The sequence below is a fragment of the Panicum virgatum genome, chromosome 1K (genome assembly GCF_016808335.1).
Source record: "Panicum virgatum strain AP13 chromosome 1K, P.virgatum_v5, whole genome shotgun sequence".
Classification (NCBI taxonomy): Eukaryota; Viridiplantae; Streptophyta; class Magnoliopsida; order Poales; family Poaceae; genus Panicum; species Panicum virgatum.
In genome coordinates this window covers 38308241-38325070 of record NC_053136.1, presented here as the reverse complement: position 1 = coordinate 38325070, position 16830 = coordinate 38308241, and the positions used below count along the sequence as shown (strand labels likewise).

General features: G+C 52.7%; 1 protein-coding gene across 1 annotated transcript; it reads left to right on the top strand.

The window, feature by feature from the left end:
• The first annotated feature begins 4044 nt into the window (after positions 1-4044).
• On the top strand, positions 4045-10486 carry LOC120706183 (LRR receptor kinase SERK2-like). Its single transcript, XM_039990769.1, has 11 exons — positions 4045-4442; positions 5371-5503; positions 5590-5661; positions 5914-6057; positions 7926-7997; positions 8080-8151; positions 8219-8334; positions 8445-8573; positions 8654-8995; positions 9102-9496; positions 9902-10486. The coding sequence occupies exons 1-11, from the start codon at positions 4349-4351 to the stop codon at positions 10211-10213; spliced, it is 1881 nt and encodes a 626-aa protein (XP_039846703.1). The 5' UTR covers positions 4045-4348; the 3' UTR covers positions 10214-10486.
• Positions 10487-16830: the final 6344 nt, after the last annotated feature.

Genomic DNA, 16830 nt, shown 5'->3' with positions numbered 1-16830 from the left:
GAAAGCAGGAGCACTGCTGATTCATAATTAAGGTAGAGAGGCACGCGAATTCTTACATATAAATGATATTACATAAATAAAGAAGTTCTGAAACTCAAAAGAAAGAAGACTAATCATGGAACTACAGGAATCACCGGCCCTCATGAGTCATATTTCTTGGTGGAACTGCGTCGAATTTCTTCTATTTCACTCATCCCATACATTCCCAGGCAGTATATACATCATGAGGGCTTCCTGGACGCTTGACGCATCTTGTTCGCTTGGGCCATTCCAACTTTACAATGCCGTACTGCTTGCTCTCACTCTGGCAGCCCGGCTGCTGTGTGTGTATCTCCCATTCTTCCTTCGAATTCCAAGAAAGGAATAAACGGCTGGCAAAGCCAGTGGAGAGTGGGCCGCGGGTTCGAAGATAGTACACGGGTACGGGCCTCCAAGGGGATCGTAGTACTTGTAATCATGGCCCAGTATAATGCACAGCCGAAATTATCCCCAACCGGCCCAACCCCAAAAATCGATGTATGGATCCAATCCGTCCACCTCGAGCAAACGGCCCACCAGTCGCGCTGCGGGCGGGCCGGCCCATCACTTCCGATCGAAGACGCGCCGTACTGTACATAGGATCTGCAACAGTCGAGCAGTGCTCACCAGTCGCTATTTCCGCTGACGAATCTGCAACGCTTGCCCACCAGCCTGGTAGTTCCCAAGACGGCCGTGCGCTGAGCTGGACTCGATGGGTTCGGGACGGCGGCCGGCGCGCGCGTCTTCACCGTTGACTTGAGAACTGGACGGTCGCCGACGTTACGGAAAAATCAAACGGAGACCCTTGTTGTTGCCTGAGCACTGTAAAACACAGCCACCCCTGGACGTACGGTCGATCTTTGCATCCATCCTTCGCAGCTCTAAAATTACTCTCTAACTTGGATGATTAAGCGTTCAGAATCATATGGCCCTTCAGCTAGTCTTGTGAAGGAAAAATAAAGGAACTTGGCATAAAGACGAGTTTATTGGTTATTGGAGCTTGCACGTGGAAACCCGAATATACGTGAATAAACTTGCTCCTGGCTAGGCTGGAAAAGCATCTAATCCGCACCTACTTTCATACAAAAATACCCCACTCACTCACGCTATCTACTCCATACACCTAATAAGCTAGCTAGCTTAGGCACCCCTCATACTGCCTACTACTCGAGCACGATCAAGAATCCTCCTCCTTTGTGCTCATCCCCCTCGCAGATCGATCGGCGAGGTCCTCACCACCGTGGAGCGAACGAACGAACCCTAGCCTTGTGCCAATTTCCGAAGTGTCAAAGAGTCCCGTTAGAGTTTAGACGTTCTGGAACAGACGGAGAAGAAATTGCCCCCAGCGGTGAGGCGCCGCGGCATGTTTGGTCCAGACGGGGCGAGCGCACGGGCGATGGCGACGCCACGCTCCACTTCTACGGTCTTCGCCACCGCGCATCGCATCAACATCACATCACATCACATCGGGCCGACGTGCCGTTGGACCGGGACTTCCTGGGAGAGAAGATGACTCCGCGACACGGGCGGTCGTTTTCGGTGAGGGGCCACGAGCGTTGACTGACTTTCGGGTCTTCCTTCCACGGGCGAAGAATTTTCTACTGCCGGAGCGAGGGAATTAGGCCAAAGAGAAAAATCTTCTATTATTATTATTACTGCGACGATCCAGAGATGACGGCACTCTGATAGCGCTACCTATAGGTAGACCTGGGCATGGGTCACCCGACCCGAACAACCCGACCCAACCCGCCCGAAAAAAACCCGACCCGACCCGACCCGAGCTACGTGGCGGGTGGGCGCGGGCCGTATTTTTTGACCCGCAACAATCAACGGGCCGGGCACGGGCCGTGATTTTTGACCCAAAACCCGACCCAACCCGAAAAAACCCGACCCAAAGGCCAAAAAACCCGACCCAACCCGAAAAAAACCCGACCCGACACGCCCGCGCAGGGTGCACGGGCCAACCCGACCCGACCCGGTGATAGGTACGGGTCGGGCGCGGGCCGTCCTATGCGACCCGTGACCCGGCCTTGACCCGACCCGAACCCGACCCGACCCGACGTTTGCCCAGGTCTACCTATGGGCTACAGATCGTCGCCAAAGTTTACCGGGCGAGGGCCGTCGTGCTTGGAACCCGTGCACCGGCGAGTCGCCGTCGGCGCCCGCGGCCGGGCGCAGGCAAACGTTTTGACCGGGTCCGGCGTGCCTGGCCCCACCGCAAAGCCCACACGAGGACCCACACGAGGACGAGGAGTCGAGTCGAGGACGCAACGGACCGCACCCCCTCCTCGCCGCCTGCGTGCGTGGCGGCGTCCCACTAGCTGGCGCGCCGGGAGCGACAGCAGGACAGGTGGGCCCGGGCCGGCGCTGGCTTTTCTGCGCCTGCGGGGGTGTAGACCCGGCCCACGGACGGGACAGGGCTTTTCTTCTTTCTTTTTTTTTGCTCTTCTCCCCGCCGTGTCACGACGGGAGGAGCAGGGGGTTTCGACTGCTCTCCAGCTGCTTCGTGCGGAGGTGGGCCCGCAGCGCAGTGAGCGTTCCGTGGACTCGTCGCCGTACCGACGCACGCATTCCCTTTCCACATCTCTCGGGATCGAGCCATAATTTTGACCTTGTTTAAAGTCCTGTTGAATGGGTAAAAAGTTGTTGATTTTGATATTGTAGTACATTCGTTGTTACGTGACAAATAATATCTAATTATAAACTAATTAGGTTTAAAAAATTCATCTCGTGCTAATCAGTTAGACTGTGTAATTAGTTATTTTTTCCATCTGCATTTAATGCTTCATGCATGTGTCCGAACATCCGATATGATGGGTACTGTAGAATTTTTTTTTGAAACTAAACAGAGTCTTAGTTCTTAAAAAAAAATTCTACAGTATCCATCACATCGAATCTTCGAACATATGCATGGAGCACTAAATATAGTTGAAAAAATAATTAATTATATAGTCTAACTGATTACCACGATATGAATCTTTTAAGTCTAATTAATTCATAATTGGACATTATTTATCAAACAACAACGAAATGTGCAACAATATTAAAATTCAAACTTTTTCACCAACTAAACACACCCCCACTTAACACTGCTGCTGTTGTAGTTGGACTTTAGAGCACTCTACTCAGCACGCCATGGATCTACAGTTTGGGCCGCTGGCTTAACCTAATTTCTTGCAAATACCCCGTTTAATATAGTCTCAATTTCTTCTAAAATAACTCAGAAAAGCAACTCTCTAAAGAAGCAGCTTCTCTAATAAAACTAAAGCTGTTTTAAAAATTATTTGGCAAAACATAGGTCTTGAGGAGAAATCGGGCGGAACTACGATTTTCGGCTTCTCCTCCTCAACATAAGCTGGAAACAGATTTTATCAGATGCTTCGTGGACGAAGCTGCTAGCAAAATATCCTTGACACAGTTTCAAATGAAGCTGCTCATGGAGCTGTGATAACGAGGACCTAAAACAACGTGTTGCCGGTAACGACCGGCTAAAGTCGTTTCAGTTATTTTGATTTGAAAAACAAAGGATTTTTTTTTGGAAATTACAGGAGTCGGAGGACCGGTTGTGAGTCAACGAGCCAGTCCGTTCCATTCCACTGACCGATCAAACAATTGGTGCCGTGGTGAGAAATCCCAATCAATCCTTGGGCTCTCGGGCGGGGCAGCTGTACCGGAGCGACACACACCGCTGTCCACTCGGGCGAGACCGGGCGTACCGAGGACCGTGTCCACGAGATCCCCGGCGCCCGCCCGCCGCCATGTCAGCAGATGCGGCCGCGCCTCCCCTGCTCCCTCTCTTGGTCTTGGCCCCTCCCCTTCCTCCCTCCCACTCCCCCAAAAGCACGCCGGGCCCCGCCCGCGCCCCCTCCCCACCAGCTCGCGGCATCCACATCCTCACTTCCACGCGGGCCCAGGGGCAGCCCGGCCCCGCACGTCAGGGGCTCTCCGCCGGCGTCACCCCGGTGGAGTCCCCGCGCGTTCCGCAAGCATAGGCGATGGTCCCGTCGCCAAGTAGTAGAAGAACATTAGGTCGGGACATATACACACATACACACGCGCGCAGCCGCACTCCATCTCCAGCGCCTACAGAGAGAGAGAGAGAATTCGCCGCGGAAAAAAGAAAAAAAAAATCGCCTCCATTTGACAGAGGGAGGGGGAGAGATATAGGGGGAGACGGAGGGGGAGGAGGAGGAGGTCGTGAGCTCGGGAGGGAGCGTGTGCGCTGCGCTGCAGATCGGGCGGCGCCTCCGCGTAGCTCGGGCCGTTTGAGGGGGCCCGCCCGCCCCATGCGCCGGTGAGGTGGTGGGGCCCGCTCTGCGCGCGAGTCAGAATGGCGGCGGCGGCGGCGGTGAGGTGGTGGGCGGCGGTGGCGCTCGCGGTGGCGGTGGCGCTCGGGCCGGGGCGGGTCGTCGCCAACACCGAGGGTGAGTCTCCCCGCCTGATCTGATGCGTAGCAGGAGCGCCCCCCCCCCCCCCCCCGTGGTGCTCGGTTCGGGTCGGGTCCGAGTTTGAAATCTGTGCTGCGGGGACGGAGCATCTGAGCTTGATTTCCTCGGCTTAGCTTGTGCGTGCTAGCTGGTACCGCCTGGTCCCTATCTCTTGATTCCCTCGGTGGTTGTATTTTGGGCCTCTTGCTGTTTATATGCACAAGTTTAGTTATACCTCTGCTAATCTGCTTTGATGGAGCGACGCTTGCTTTGGAGAGACCGTAGATTTTCTTTGCTTGTTCGGTGCAGTCGTTTCGTTATGTCGTGTGGGAGCACTTTCCGCGTTTGCCGTCCTATCCACCGTGAAGTTCGCTTCCGATAGTGCTGCAGCAAGACGCCACCAAGTTCGGCCTAGTATGCTTGCTTAAAAAGAGGAATTCCGATAATATCGCCTTCAAGGAGTTCATTTGGCTTGCTAATTGACTTTGAGGCGAGATTTTTGACCCGTTCTTTGAGCTAGTAACAAAAAGAATTGTTGCTAGTTCTGCGTTGATCCTAGCCATGTTATTGGCCAGTTCTCCCTCTCTCTCACACAGGTTTTTCTTTCTGAGATAGTTATTGAACATTTAGTTCTATAGGATGTGTCCCCAGGGTCTACCATGAATAGAAGAACATCAGACACTGTGTAGTACTAACAATGGATGGGCCTATTGTGTGAGTAATCTTTTTGTGTTCTCGAAACTTTCGAGTACATAGTTTTTACCTTACCTGTTTAGGAAATCTTGATCACATTGTTTCTTCCTAGGAGACCTATTTTTCTGCCTATATTTTGCATAGAAGCTCGTTGTTGATGAAATTTCTTATATGTTTGTTCATCTTAACTTGCAATATGCTTGCTGGTGATATTGCTACCTTGTGTCCACAGGTGATGCTCTGTACAGCCTGCGGCAGAGCTTGAGAGATGCTAACAATGTCTTGCAGAGTTGGGATCCCACTCTTGTTAATCCCTGTACATGGTTCCATGTTACGTGTAACAATGATAACAGTGTTATCAGAGTGTAAGTTGCTGAAAAAGCTCTCATTTGTGCATTTCAAAGTGTTAAAGGTCTGCGCCATTTTATTCTAAATGTTCTCCCTTTCTCAGTGACCTTGGAAATGCACAATTATCAGGTGTACTAGTCCCCCAGCTTGGTCAGCTGAAAAATCTCCAATATTTGTAAGTTCTGCATGTGCTGATTTTGCCAATTGTTTCAAGTTGTGAATTAGCTCTCTTGTATGCACCCTCAGTGTAATTGTTTTCAGATGTGCATGATATGTTGTTTGAAGCTAAAAATGGTCCATGTAGAAGTTGGTACAACTTAAAAAAAATCCTTTACATTTTATGCCTGATTCTGTTAGCTGTAGCATACATTCCCTCATTGCCTTCCTTTACATCTGATTTATGTTACCCCCCTTTTTTTTGTAATAGGGAGCTTTACAGCAACAACATAAGTGGGACAATACCCCCTGAACTGGGCAACCTAACTAACCTGGTCAGTTTGGATCTGTATATGAACAACTTCTCTGGCAATATCCCGGACAGCCTTGGAAACCTATTGAAGCTGCGTTTCCTGTAAGAGCACTCATTTCGTTTACTAGCAACTGCTTATGTTGTTTGAGTTATGACTGTTCTAGTTCTTTTCAGTTTTTATTCTGGCTCGTGTTTTATACTTTTGATCTCTTTATCGAGAACAATCTATATATTTCTCACTGAAAAAATAAGAGTAACATGTGAGATTACATTTGTCGATTTGTGTGAGTGTGACATTGGTGTTTAGATAACCTTGTTGTTTTCTTTTTTTATATACATAGACTCTGGCGTTTGTTTCACCTTTTCGCTTACTCTTCTGGTGCTTACTCTAGTGTATTTTCGCTATTTTAGCCTTTTTTAAAATCTATTTGCAATAATAGACTGCACCGTAAACTATTTTCAGAATTGACCCATATCTCACGCCAAATAAGTTGACGCGGAACCTTCCCTCAATCACGCCAAGACACTTGACGTGTGTATCCAGTCCTTTAATGTCTAGGTGGCATGTTGACCCAGTCCCAAAGTGACGTGGCGTGCGAAATCCGCGCCAATTCTTTTGGCGCGAGTCTCCTCTCCCGTAGCGGACTGCTTTCTCCCGTTGTGTTGGGCCTCTATCATTTTATGATCGCGCCGTCTTCATTGGCACTGACCTCGCGAAAACCTAAAGGAGACCTGCTGAGTGTTGGGCCACTCACGAACCCTCTTTTGCTTTTCTCGCTCGCAGCGGTGGTGGCGGCTGCGGCGTCTCTCTCGCGGGTGAGTTAGGCTGTGTGTTAGCCTGTCTTTAGTTCAAACATTTTATACCTAAAAATATCACATTAAATGTTTAGACACATACATAAAGTACTAAATGAAGTCTACTTACAAAACTTTTTGCACGGGTGGGTTGTAAATCGCGAGATGAATCTAATGAGCCTACTTAGTCAACGGTCTGCAACAGTGGTGCTACAGTAACCATCCGCTAATTATGGATTAATCCTGAATTAATTAGGCTTGTTAGATTGGTCTCGCGATTTACAACCCATCTGTGCAAAAAGTTTTGTAAATAGATTTCACTTAGTACTCCAAAACAGTAAGATTCCCTTTCAAATTTTTTACAGGTAAAAATCTAAACACGGACTTAGATGTTTTGGTGTAAAAATTTTGAAACAGAATCTTGCTATTTCGGAGTAATAATTAAAATGTATTTGCAAAACTTTTTGCACGGATGATTTGTAAATTGCGAGACGAATCTAATGAACCTAATTAATCCATAATTAATTCATAATTAGCGGGTTGGTTACTGCAGTATTCACTGTTGCAAATCATGGATTAAGTAGGCTCATTAGATTCGTCTCGCGATTTACAACCCATCCGTGCAAAAGGTTTTGTAAATAGATTTTATTTAGTGCTTCCTATCCAAACATTCAATATGATGTTTTTGGGTGTAAACTTTTTGAATCTAACCACGGGCACACCATACAATGGGAAATAACTGCGTAACGGGAGACTCTACCCGCGCCAATGTCTCTGGCGCAGAGCCGTTGCCCACGTCAGCGCCGCAACAGGTCAATCGGCCACGTCGTCATTGACCAAGCAGACTACCACGCCAGACCTCTTGGCTGTCGGTAATGGTCCACGCCATAGTCATTGGCGTCGAACCGATGGGTTAGATTTGCAAAATGTTTTCGGTGTGGTCCAAACATCAAATTTGTTTTTTAAAAAAGGCCAAAATATCCAAAAAAATTCTTACTCTATCTTTTTTGCAGTTATATTGCTGAAATATATATTTTATTGGCAACACCCATCATGTCCTTTTGGAAACAATAGAGTTGTCATTTCTTTATTTTTATTACTCTATCTTCTATTCTGTTATATTCAGATATAGTCACAAATATTTATTTGTTTCTGTGCCTATTTTGCAAGGATAGCCGTCTTAACAACAACAGCTTGGTTGATAAAATTCCTGAATCCTTGACCAATATCTCCACTCTCCAAGTACTGTAAGTAGCATGCGCACTACTACTGTACTCTTGATAATTTTGTTATTTGTTGGATGGATATATAACTATCGTGATAATGCAGGGATCTTTCGAACAACAACCTCTCAGGACCTGTCCCATCGACTGGTTCCTTTTCACTCTTCACTCCTATAAGGTCTTTTACGATGCTTAGCCTAACAATATCTTCAGATTGGATGATGAATGTTACCTGCTTGTTACAGTTTTGCCAACAATCCATTGCTCTGTGGTCCTGCTGCTTCAAAGCCCTGCCCTGGGGCTCCTCCTTTTTCCCCACCACCTCCGTATAACCCTCCATCGCCTCCAACCCCATCAACAGGTATTTTTTATGGATCTACTTTAAGTCAAGTCTCTCATTAGTATATTACAGAAGGTTTAGCATTCTGGATGACATGTCACATGTGCTATTTATATCTCCTCTTCAATTAGGTGCCTCTAGCACTGGAGCAATTGCTGGAGGTGTTGCTGCTGGCGCTGCATTGGTATTTGCTGTTCCTGCAATTGCGTTTGCAATGTGGCGCCGTCGTAAACCGGAAGAGCATTTCTTTGATGTGCCTGGTCTGTATCATATGGTGGACTTTACTTTCTGTTAATCCATATTGCCTGCTTGTTCATTCGCTAGTTCTTTTTTTCTTCAGCTGAGGAGGATCCAGAAGTTCATCTTGGTCAGCTCAAAAAGTTTTCATTGCGGGAGCTTCAAGTTGCAACTGATAATTTCAGCAATAAGAACATTTTAGGAAGAGGTGGTTTTGGAAAAGTGTACAAGGGAAGGCTCGCTGATGGTTCATTGGTAGCAGTCAAAAGATTAAAGGAGGAGCGTACACCTGGTGGTGAGCTTCAGTTCCAAACAGAGGTTGAGATGATTAGCATGGCAGTGCACAGAAACCTTCTCCGGCTTCGCGGTTTCTGCATGACACCTACTGAGCGATTGCTAGTCTACCCATACATGGCTAATGGGAGTGTGGCATCACGTTTACGAGGTATTTTGTTCTTTTCTGTTATACAATTATTCTAAATATGGCTGCCACTTACAACCATATTATACTTCGTGTTCTCATTGATGGTACTGAATTACTTGTTTCATAGAGCGCCAACCATCTGAACCACCTCTTGACTGGGAGACAAGGAGACGGATTGCACTGGGATCTGCAAGAGGACTCTCTTACTTGCACGACCACTGTGATCCAAAAATCATCCATCGTGATGTCAAAGCTGCGAATATTCTTTTGGACGAGGACTTCGAGGCAGTTGTGGGTGATTTTGGGCTTGCCAAGCTTATGGACTACAAGGATACCCATGTAACTACTGCTGTTCGTGGAACAATTGGACATATTGCTCCCGAGTACCTTTCCACGGGGAAGTCCTCTGAGAAGACTGATGTTTTTGGCTATGGGATCATGCTTCTGGAGCTTATTACTGGACAGAGGGCATTCGATCTTGCTCGTCTTGCAAATGATGATGATGTTATGCTGCTTGACTGGGTAAATTACTTTTTTTTTTCTCATTAGTGATCATACAGCATTACCACACTACAGCTCATGTCTTTTCTCTTCCATACTGCTTCACACTCCATGGGCTATAGTTAATAGTTTCTTTTCTTAATGATTGGTATCAAAGCTTAAGTAGCTTACCGCATAATCATGAATCGCCTCTTAACCCATTCCCTTGTTAATTAGAGAGCGTGCATTGGCAAGTGACAGCCTGGCTAGTTCAACCTAAAGGGAGCGTCAATAATTCCTAGAATATGCTAATGCACAATTAGTTGCCCTACCATATGCCTGATGCATTATAAAAACATGTTCAACCACCAGAACTCTGGAATGAATGGACTGCTCATGGCAAGAACAAGCTGGCAATAATGAATAATTCCAATTGGCATCTTGCAGGTGAAAGGACTGCTCAAGGAGAAGAAGGTCGAGATGTTGGTGGACCCAGACCTGCAGAACGCCTACCAGGAGACCGAGGTGGAGAACCTGATCCAGGTGGCGCTCCTCTGCACACAGGGTTCCCCATTGGACCGACCCAAGATGTCAGAGGTGGTGAGGATGCTGGAAGGCGACGGCCTGGCGGAGCGATGGGACGAGTGGCAGAAGGTGGAGGTGGTGAGGCAGGAGGCTGAGTCGGCGCCGCTCCGCAACGACTGGATCGTTGATTCAACATATAACCTGCGGGCTGTGGAGCTGTCCGGCCCAAGGTGACAGCCTTACGGGGAACCAGTCACTCCACGACTCCGAAAGAAGAATTCGAAACTTAATTGGCAGATTCAGTCTAATTGCTGCTTGTGTATATGAAAGGTAGCTTTTGGAATTGTTAGTGACAACTTGAAGGGATGATATTTTTTTTGGATTCCTCACTAGCCTCAGAAGTTGGGGGTAGGCTGTTGTTGTGTCGTTAAGATGAAATTCGTATATTCGATGGTGCATTTCTGAAGCATTATTGCTGTAGCGGTGGATGTAGCAGCGGTTGTCCAATTGTGCTACATGATATGCAGAACGGCATTACGTTTTTGTCATACCTAGTAAAGTGGGTAGTACCTAATGACGGGAATAATTAGTGTATTCCTCCAACCCTAGATGGGTGGGTATATATAGATCCTATACATGGGCCTCTAGATGGTCCTCTATACACATGGGCTCAATATACTCCAACACCCCCCCCCCCCCCCCCCCCCCCCCCCCGCAGACTGAACTACCGGCGCAGCGGTGTTCAAGACTGGACAACAAGAAAGCTAACACCCCCCACAGTCTGAACAACCGACGCAGCGGTGTTCAAGACTGGACAAGATGAGAGTACAAGTAGAGCACAAGCGTGCTCTTGGCGAGCGGGCTGTGGAGCTCCGCCAAGAGCTGTCGCAGCTAGGACGCCTCCACCACGCCGTTAGCGACAGCCCGGTACTCCGCCTCGGTACTGGAGCGGGAGACAACCGGCTGCCGCTTGGACGACCAGTAGATCAGGTTGCTGCCCAGGAAGACGGCGTAGCCGGAGGTGGAGCGACGAGTGTCCGGGCAGCCAGCCCAGTCAGCGTCGGTGTAGACCACCAGCTCAGCAGAGGACGAGCGGTGAAGTACCAGGCCGAGGTCCACAGTACCACGGACGTACCGGAGGAGACGCTTCAGCGCAGCAAGGTGTGACTCCCGGGGATCATGCATGTGGAGACAGACCTGCTGAACAGCGTAGGTGAGGTCCGGCCTGGTGAAGGTGAGGTAATGCAAAGCGCCGGCCAGACTCCGGTTGGCTGTAGGGTCAGCCACCGGATCACCCAGATCAGCAGACAGCTTCGTCTGAGTGTCGACTGGAGTGGAGCAGGGCTTGCAATCAGTCATCCCAGCCCGCTCCAGAATATCGAGGGCGTACTGCCGCTGGTGCAGAAGGAGACCAGACGGGCGAGGCTCAACAGTGACGCCCAAGAAGTGGTGGAGCTGACCAAGATCCTTCATAGCGAACTCCTGCTGCAGAGAGGAGATGACACTCTGAAGCAACTGCTGACTGGAAGCTGTGAGCACAATGTCATCGACATATAGCAGCAGATATGGCGTCTCATCCCCACGACGGTAGATGAAGAGAGACGTGTCAGACTTGGCCTCGGTGAACCCCAGTGTTAGCAAGAACGTGGCGAACCGAGAGTACCAAGCCCGTGGAGCCTGCTTCAGTCCATAGAGAGACTTGTTGAGCCAGCAGACCATATCCGGACGACTCGAGTCCACAAATCCCGCAGGCTGAGAGCAGTAAACAGTCTCTGACAAGGTGCCGCGAAGAAATGCATTCTTCACGTCCAGCTGGTGCACAGGCCAAGTGCGCGAGAGCGCAAGAGAGAGGACCGTGCGCACCGTAGCGGGCTTCACGACCGAGCTGAAAGTCTCATCATAGTCCACACCAGGCCGCTGAGTGAACCCCCGGAGAACCCAGCGAGCCTTGTAGCGCTCCAGTGTGCCGTCAGCCCGACGCTTATGCGTCCAGATCCACTTGCCAGTCACCACATTGCAACCAGACAGACGCGGCACGAGGTCCCACGTCTGGTTGGCAAGAAGAGCCGCGTACTCCTCTTCCATCGCGCGACGCCAGTGAGGATCCGCCAAGGCGTCGCGGACAGAGGAGGGTACCGGAGAGACCCGCGGCTCTCCCTCCGTGGCGGAGAGAGTCGTGGCCTGGGACGCCATCCGCCGAGTCACCATGGGATGGATATGTCGAGGATCCCGATGGATGACCGGCGGGTGGTACACCTCCGGCTCTGCTTGAGAGGGAGCCGGAGGTGGCGGCGGCGGCGCCGGCTCCAGTGTCGGCGTCGCAGGAGCCTCCGGAGCAGGAGGCGGCGCCGGTGTCGACGCGGAACGACGCCGGTACACCTGCACCGGCTCAGCGTACCGTTGCGGCGCCGGGTTCGGCGCCGGACGACGCCGGTATACCTGCACCGGCTGAGCGTACCGCTCAGGTGCAGGGGAATGCACCGGGGCCGCGCGTGGCGCAGCAGAAGACACCGGGTCCGTGCGCGGCACGACCGGAGGTCCGGGGGCCGCGCGTGGCGCGACCGCGGGCACCGGGGCCGCGCTCGGCGCAGCAGGGATCACCGGAAGTGGTGCCGGTGCGCCGGGAAAACCTGCAGGAAAATGACAGACAGGTAACGGTGGCTGAACCACCGGGTCAGTCGGAAACAGAGACGCCAGCTCGGGATCAGAAGAAGGTGTGGAGGAGGTGGAGTAGGGGAAATCCGACTCGTCGAAGACGACGTGTCGGGAGATCAGAACGCGGCGAGAGGTGAGGTCAAAGCATCGGTACCCCTTGTGGTCAGGGGAGTACCCGAGGAACACACAACGAGTCGAGCGGGGCGCCAGCTTGTGAGAAGCGGTGGCAGAGGTGTTAGGGTAACAGGCACACCCGAAGACCCGAAGGTGGTCGTAGCGAGGAGGGGTACCGAAAAGAGCATGGTGTGGAGTGGGAGCAGGAGATGTAGTGGACGGAAGACGGTTGAGCAGGTAGGTGGCGGTGTGGAGGCTCTCAGCCCAGAAGCGCGGGGGGGGGGGAGAGAAGCCTGGATCAGAAGGGTGCGCACGACGTCGTTCGTCGTGCGAATCATCCGCTCAGCCTTGCCATTCTGAGGAGAGGTATACGGACAAGACATACGCAGCTGAACACCCCGAGACAGGAAGAAAGACCGGGAGGTGGAGTTATCGAACTCCTGCCCGTTGTCACACTGGACGGCCTTAACGGTGAGGCCGAACTGAGTGGACACCCAGACAAAGAAGTGGAGGAGGGTAGGGAAGGTCTCAGACTTGGCGCGCAAAGGGAAAGTCCAAGAGTAATGAGAAAAATCATCAACAATGACCAGATAATATCTATAGCCAGACATGCTGAGTACAGGAAATGTTCACAGGTCACAGTGAATGAGATCAAAAGCATGCGCAGCATGCGAAGAAGAAAAAGAAAACGGAAGTCTAACATGACGACCTAACTGGCACGCATGACAGAGGTGCGTAGCAGGAGCCCTAGTACATGGAACATCGGTACTACGGCGGAGCTGAGCCAAAACGTCGCGGCCGGGGTGACCAAGCCGGCGGTGCCAGGTGGTGGGAGAAGGCGTCACGACAAAAGCAGAAGACGAAGAAGCCGAAGGCGAGGCAGCGGAAGCAGGAAGCCAAAGAGTGTAAAGGGGCCCCGGGCTGTCACATCGGAGGAGCGGACGCCGGGAAGCCGAATCCTTCACAGTAAGACCAGAGGAGTCAAATTCGATAGAACAGGAGTTGTCAGCAGTAATCTGGCGAATAGAAAGAAGGTTGTGAACCATTTGAGGAGCAACAAGAACATTGGGAAGACGAGGAGCAGAACCCACGGCGGTGACAGAAAGACAAGACCCATCACCAACCATGATAGAAGAAGGACAAGATGGGTGTGGGGGTCGGATAGAAGAGAGGATACCAGCATCGAGAGTGGTGTGGAACGAAGCGCCCGAGTCGGCGATCCACTCGGTGCTGGTCGGCGGCGTCAGTCCCATGGTGCTGAAGGACTGCGCCAGAGCGGCCTGGTCCCACCCCCAAGGCCAGGTCGGCTGCTGGCTGGGCTGAGCGGGCGGGGTCCAGGACGGCGCGAAGAGTGGAGCAGCGCCAGTGAACATGGCCGCCGGCTGGAGCTGAGGACGAGGCCCCCCTCCAGGACCCTGGAACGGCCACATCGAGATGCGCCCTGACCATGGGTTGCTGAAGGATGGCCAGGGCGTACCTCCAGCGGCAGGGGCAGGAGCGGGAGTCGGAGCCGGTGTCGGCGCGCCCCGACGGCCCCCACCGGTACCGGTGCTCCTAGAAGCAGAGCCACCAGTGCCACCACCACCACCCCTCCTCCGGTCTGCCCGGCGGTAGCAGCACCAAGGAGGGAGGTGGCAGGAGCAGCGGAGGAGGCCGGTGGAGTAGTAACGAGCGCGGCGGGGGTGGGCGAGGACGATCCGGGTGCAAGACCCCTGGTGATCTTCTCGAGGGCGAGGTCGTCCCGGACCTGCAGGAAGGTGGGGAAGGGCCTCTGGCGAGCGATCCAGCCCTTCAGGTGGTCGTAGGTGCTGCTCAGTCCCCGTAGGACATTGAGCACCAAGACCCGATCGGACACCGGATCCCCGAGGTCGTGAAGAGCATCGGCCATGCTCTTCATCCACCGGCAGTACTCACCGACGGAGAGGTCCCCCTGCACGAAGGTGCGGAAGGTGGCGTCGAGCTGGAGGGCACGGTACTCGGCGTTGCCGAGGAACTGCCCCTCGAGCGCCACCCAAGCCTGCCGCGTGGTGCCGCCGTGGGTCCTGACGAGGTCCTGCAGATCTAGGGAGATGGTCCCGAAGATCCAGGACAGGGCGACGCTGTCGAGGCGCAACCACGTCACGTCTCGCGCCTCGATCGGCGGGTCGACGAGGACGTGGTCGTCGAGGGCGTAGCGGCGGAGGGTGAGGAGGACCTGGTCCCGCCAGCGACCGTAGGAGGAGGACGCGGGATCGAGGAGGACGGAGGCCAGGGCCCTGATGTTCTGGACGCCGGCGGCCTGTAGGTGGAGCGGGGCGACCATGGGGTCGGTCGGGTCGTACCGGGCTCCAGATCCAGCTGGCGGGGCACGGCGGGAGGAGGAGCTGCCGGGCTCGGGGTCGACAGGCAACTGGCCAGAGGAGATGCGGAGAAAGTGCTCCGCCTCAGCGACCCGGAGGGCAAGGGCGTCGGCCGTTGCACATTCGCGCTCCCAGGCGAGGGCAGCCACGCGGACCCGTTCCTGGGCCGCCGAAGCCTCGGACTTGGCGGCGAGGAGGGCCGCGGCGAGAGCGGCGTCAGCCTGATGCCCGCGGAAGGCGGCGGCGGAGATCGGCGCGTCCGCGGGCGACATCCCGAGGTCAGGTCACGCGGGTTCTGGCGTGGCGTCGATGGCGGGCAGCTTCCCGGCGGCGACGGCGGCGCGGTGGGCGGCCTGTGCAGCGGCAGCTGCTGCAGCAGTAGCCCCAGGCGCCTCAGGCAGCAGCAGGGGCGCGTGCGGCCCAGGCTGGGGCGGCGGCTGCAGCTCGGGCGGCCCTGGCAGGGGTGCCTGTGGTCCAGGCGGCCCCGGCGGCGCCTGGATCTGCGGCTCCGCGTCCCCCACTGCTCCCTCCACCTCCGGGCCGGCGCCAGCAGCGGCCGGATCGGGCAGGGGGGCGAGCGCAGCCAGGGCGGCGGCGGTGACTCTGGGCCACGCGACCGGCGGCGCGCGAGCAGGGGAGGTGCCGGGCCAGGCGGCGGCGGCTGGAGCGCCTGCGGCGGCGGCTGGAGCGCCTGCGGCCGGAGCAGAGTGCTGGGTCCAGGCGGCAGCGGCGACTGTAGCACCATGGGGAAGCAGGGGCGACGCGTCCACAGCGCCTGCAGCCTGAGCAGAGGAGGAGGAAGGGAGGGGAGGGAAAGAGGAGAGGGAAAGGGAGGAGGAGGAGGCCGGCGGCGGCGGGCACCAGAGAGGAGCCGGCGGCTGGAAACAGAGGAGGTGAAAACCTAAACCTAAACCTAAGCTAATGATACCATAATGACGGGAATAATTAGTAATTAGTGTATTCCTCTAACCCTAGATGGGTGGGTATATATAGATCCTATACATGGGCCTCTAGATGAGCCTCTATACACATGGGCTCAATATACTCCAACAGTACCATTTGCGTTTTTTTTCTTTGGCAGCTTTACACTGGCCCAGGCGCAGCGACATGGTTCCTGCGTAGGGGTGGTAATGGGTCATGGGCCTAGTGGTCTCTTCACAGCCCAACAAGCCTTTTAAATTATTTATTTCAAAATTATATAAGATTAGATTCCGGCCTTTTTAGGGCCCGGCCCTTAAATTTTCTAGTTCAAAATCTTGGACCTTTTACCACCCCTATTCCTGCGATGTTGGTTACACGCGGCAAAGCTTCAATAGAATGGTTTTATAAGCTGCAACGGTCTACTAAGGCCAGATCACAACCCTTTTGCCTTCTATGGAGTTTTATTTATTGCAATTTTCATCTCAAATTATCAATCATTTTCTCTTTTCTAGATATGCACATTTTTACTATATATCTAAAGTATGTATCTAGAAAATTCAAAATGATTTATATGAAATGGAGGGGGTAGGGTTCACATGACTGGGTACGCTGGGTTGTTAACGATGTGGTTTAGTAGTTTGGGACTAAAGATGCTGCTGCATAATTTACTGCTAACCACCATTGACGTGATGAACGTTAACAAGCAATGCCATTAATTTAGCGTGGCCACATCTACCATGGACCTACATCCTCAAGAGAAAGCGAGAGAGAAAAAGACCATCAAGCGTACAAAATCTCATACAGAGGATGAGGGCATCAAAC

Excerpts from the sequence above, each read along its gene's own strand:
- LOC120706183 (XM_039990769.1), top strand. The coding sequence starts at position 4,349 with ATGGCGGCGGCGGCGGCGGTGAGGTGGTGGGCGGCGGTGGCGCTCGCG. Across the intron at positions 5,504-5,589 it reads GATAACAGTGTTATCAGAGT|TGACCTTGGAAATGCACAAT; the intron begins GTAAGTTGCTGA and ends TCCCTTTCTCAG. Across the intron at positions 9,497-9,901 it reads ATGTTATGCTGCTTGACTGG|GTGAAAGGACTGCTCAAGGA; the intron begins GTAAATTACTTT and ends GGCATCTTGCAG.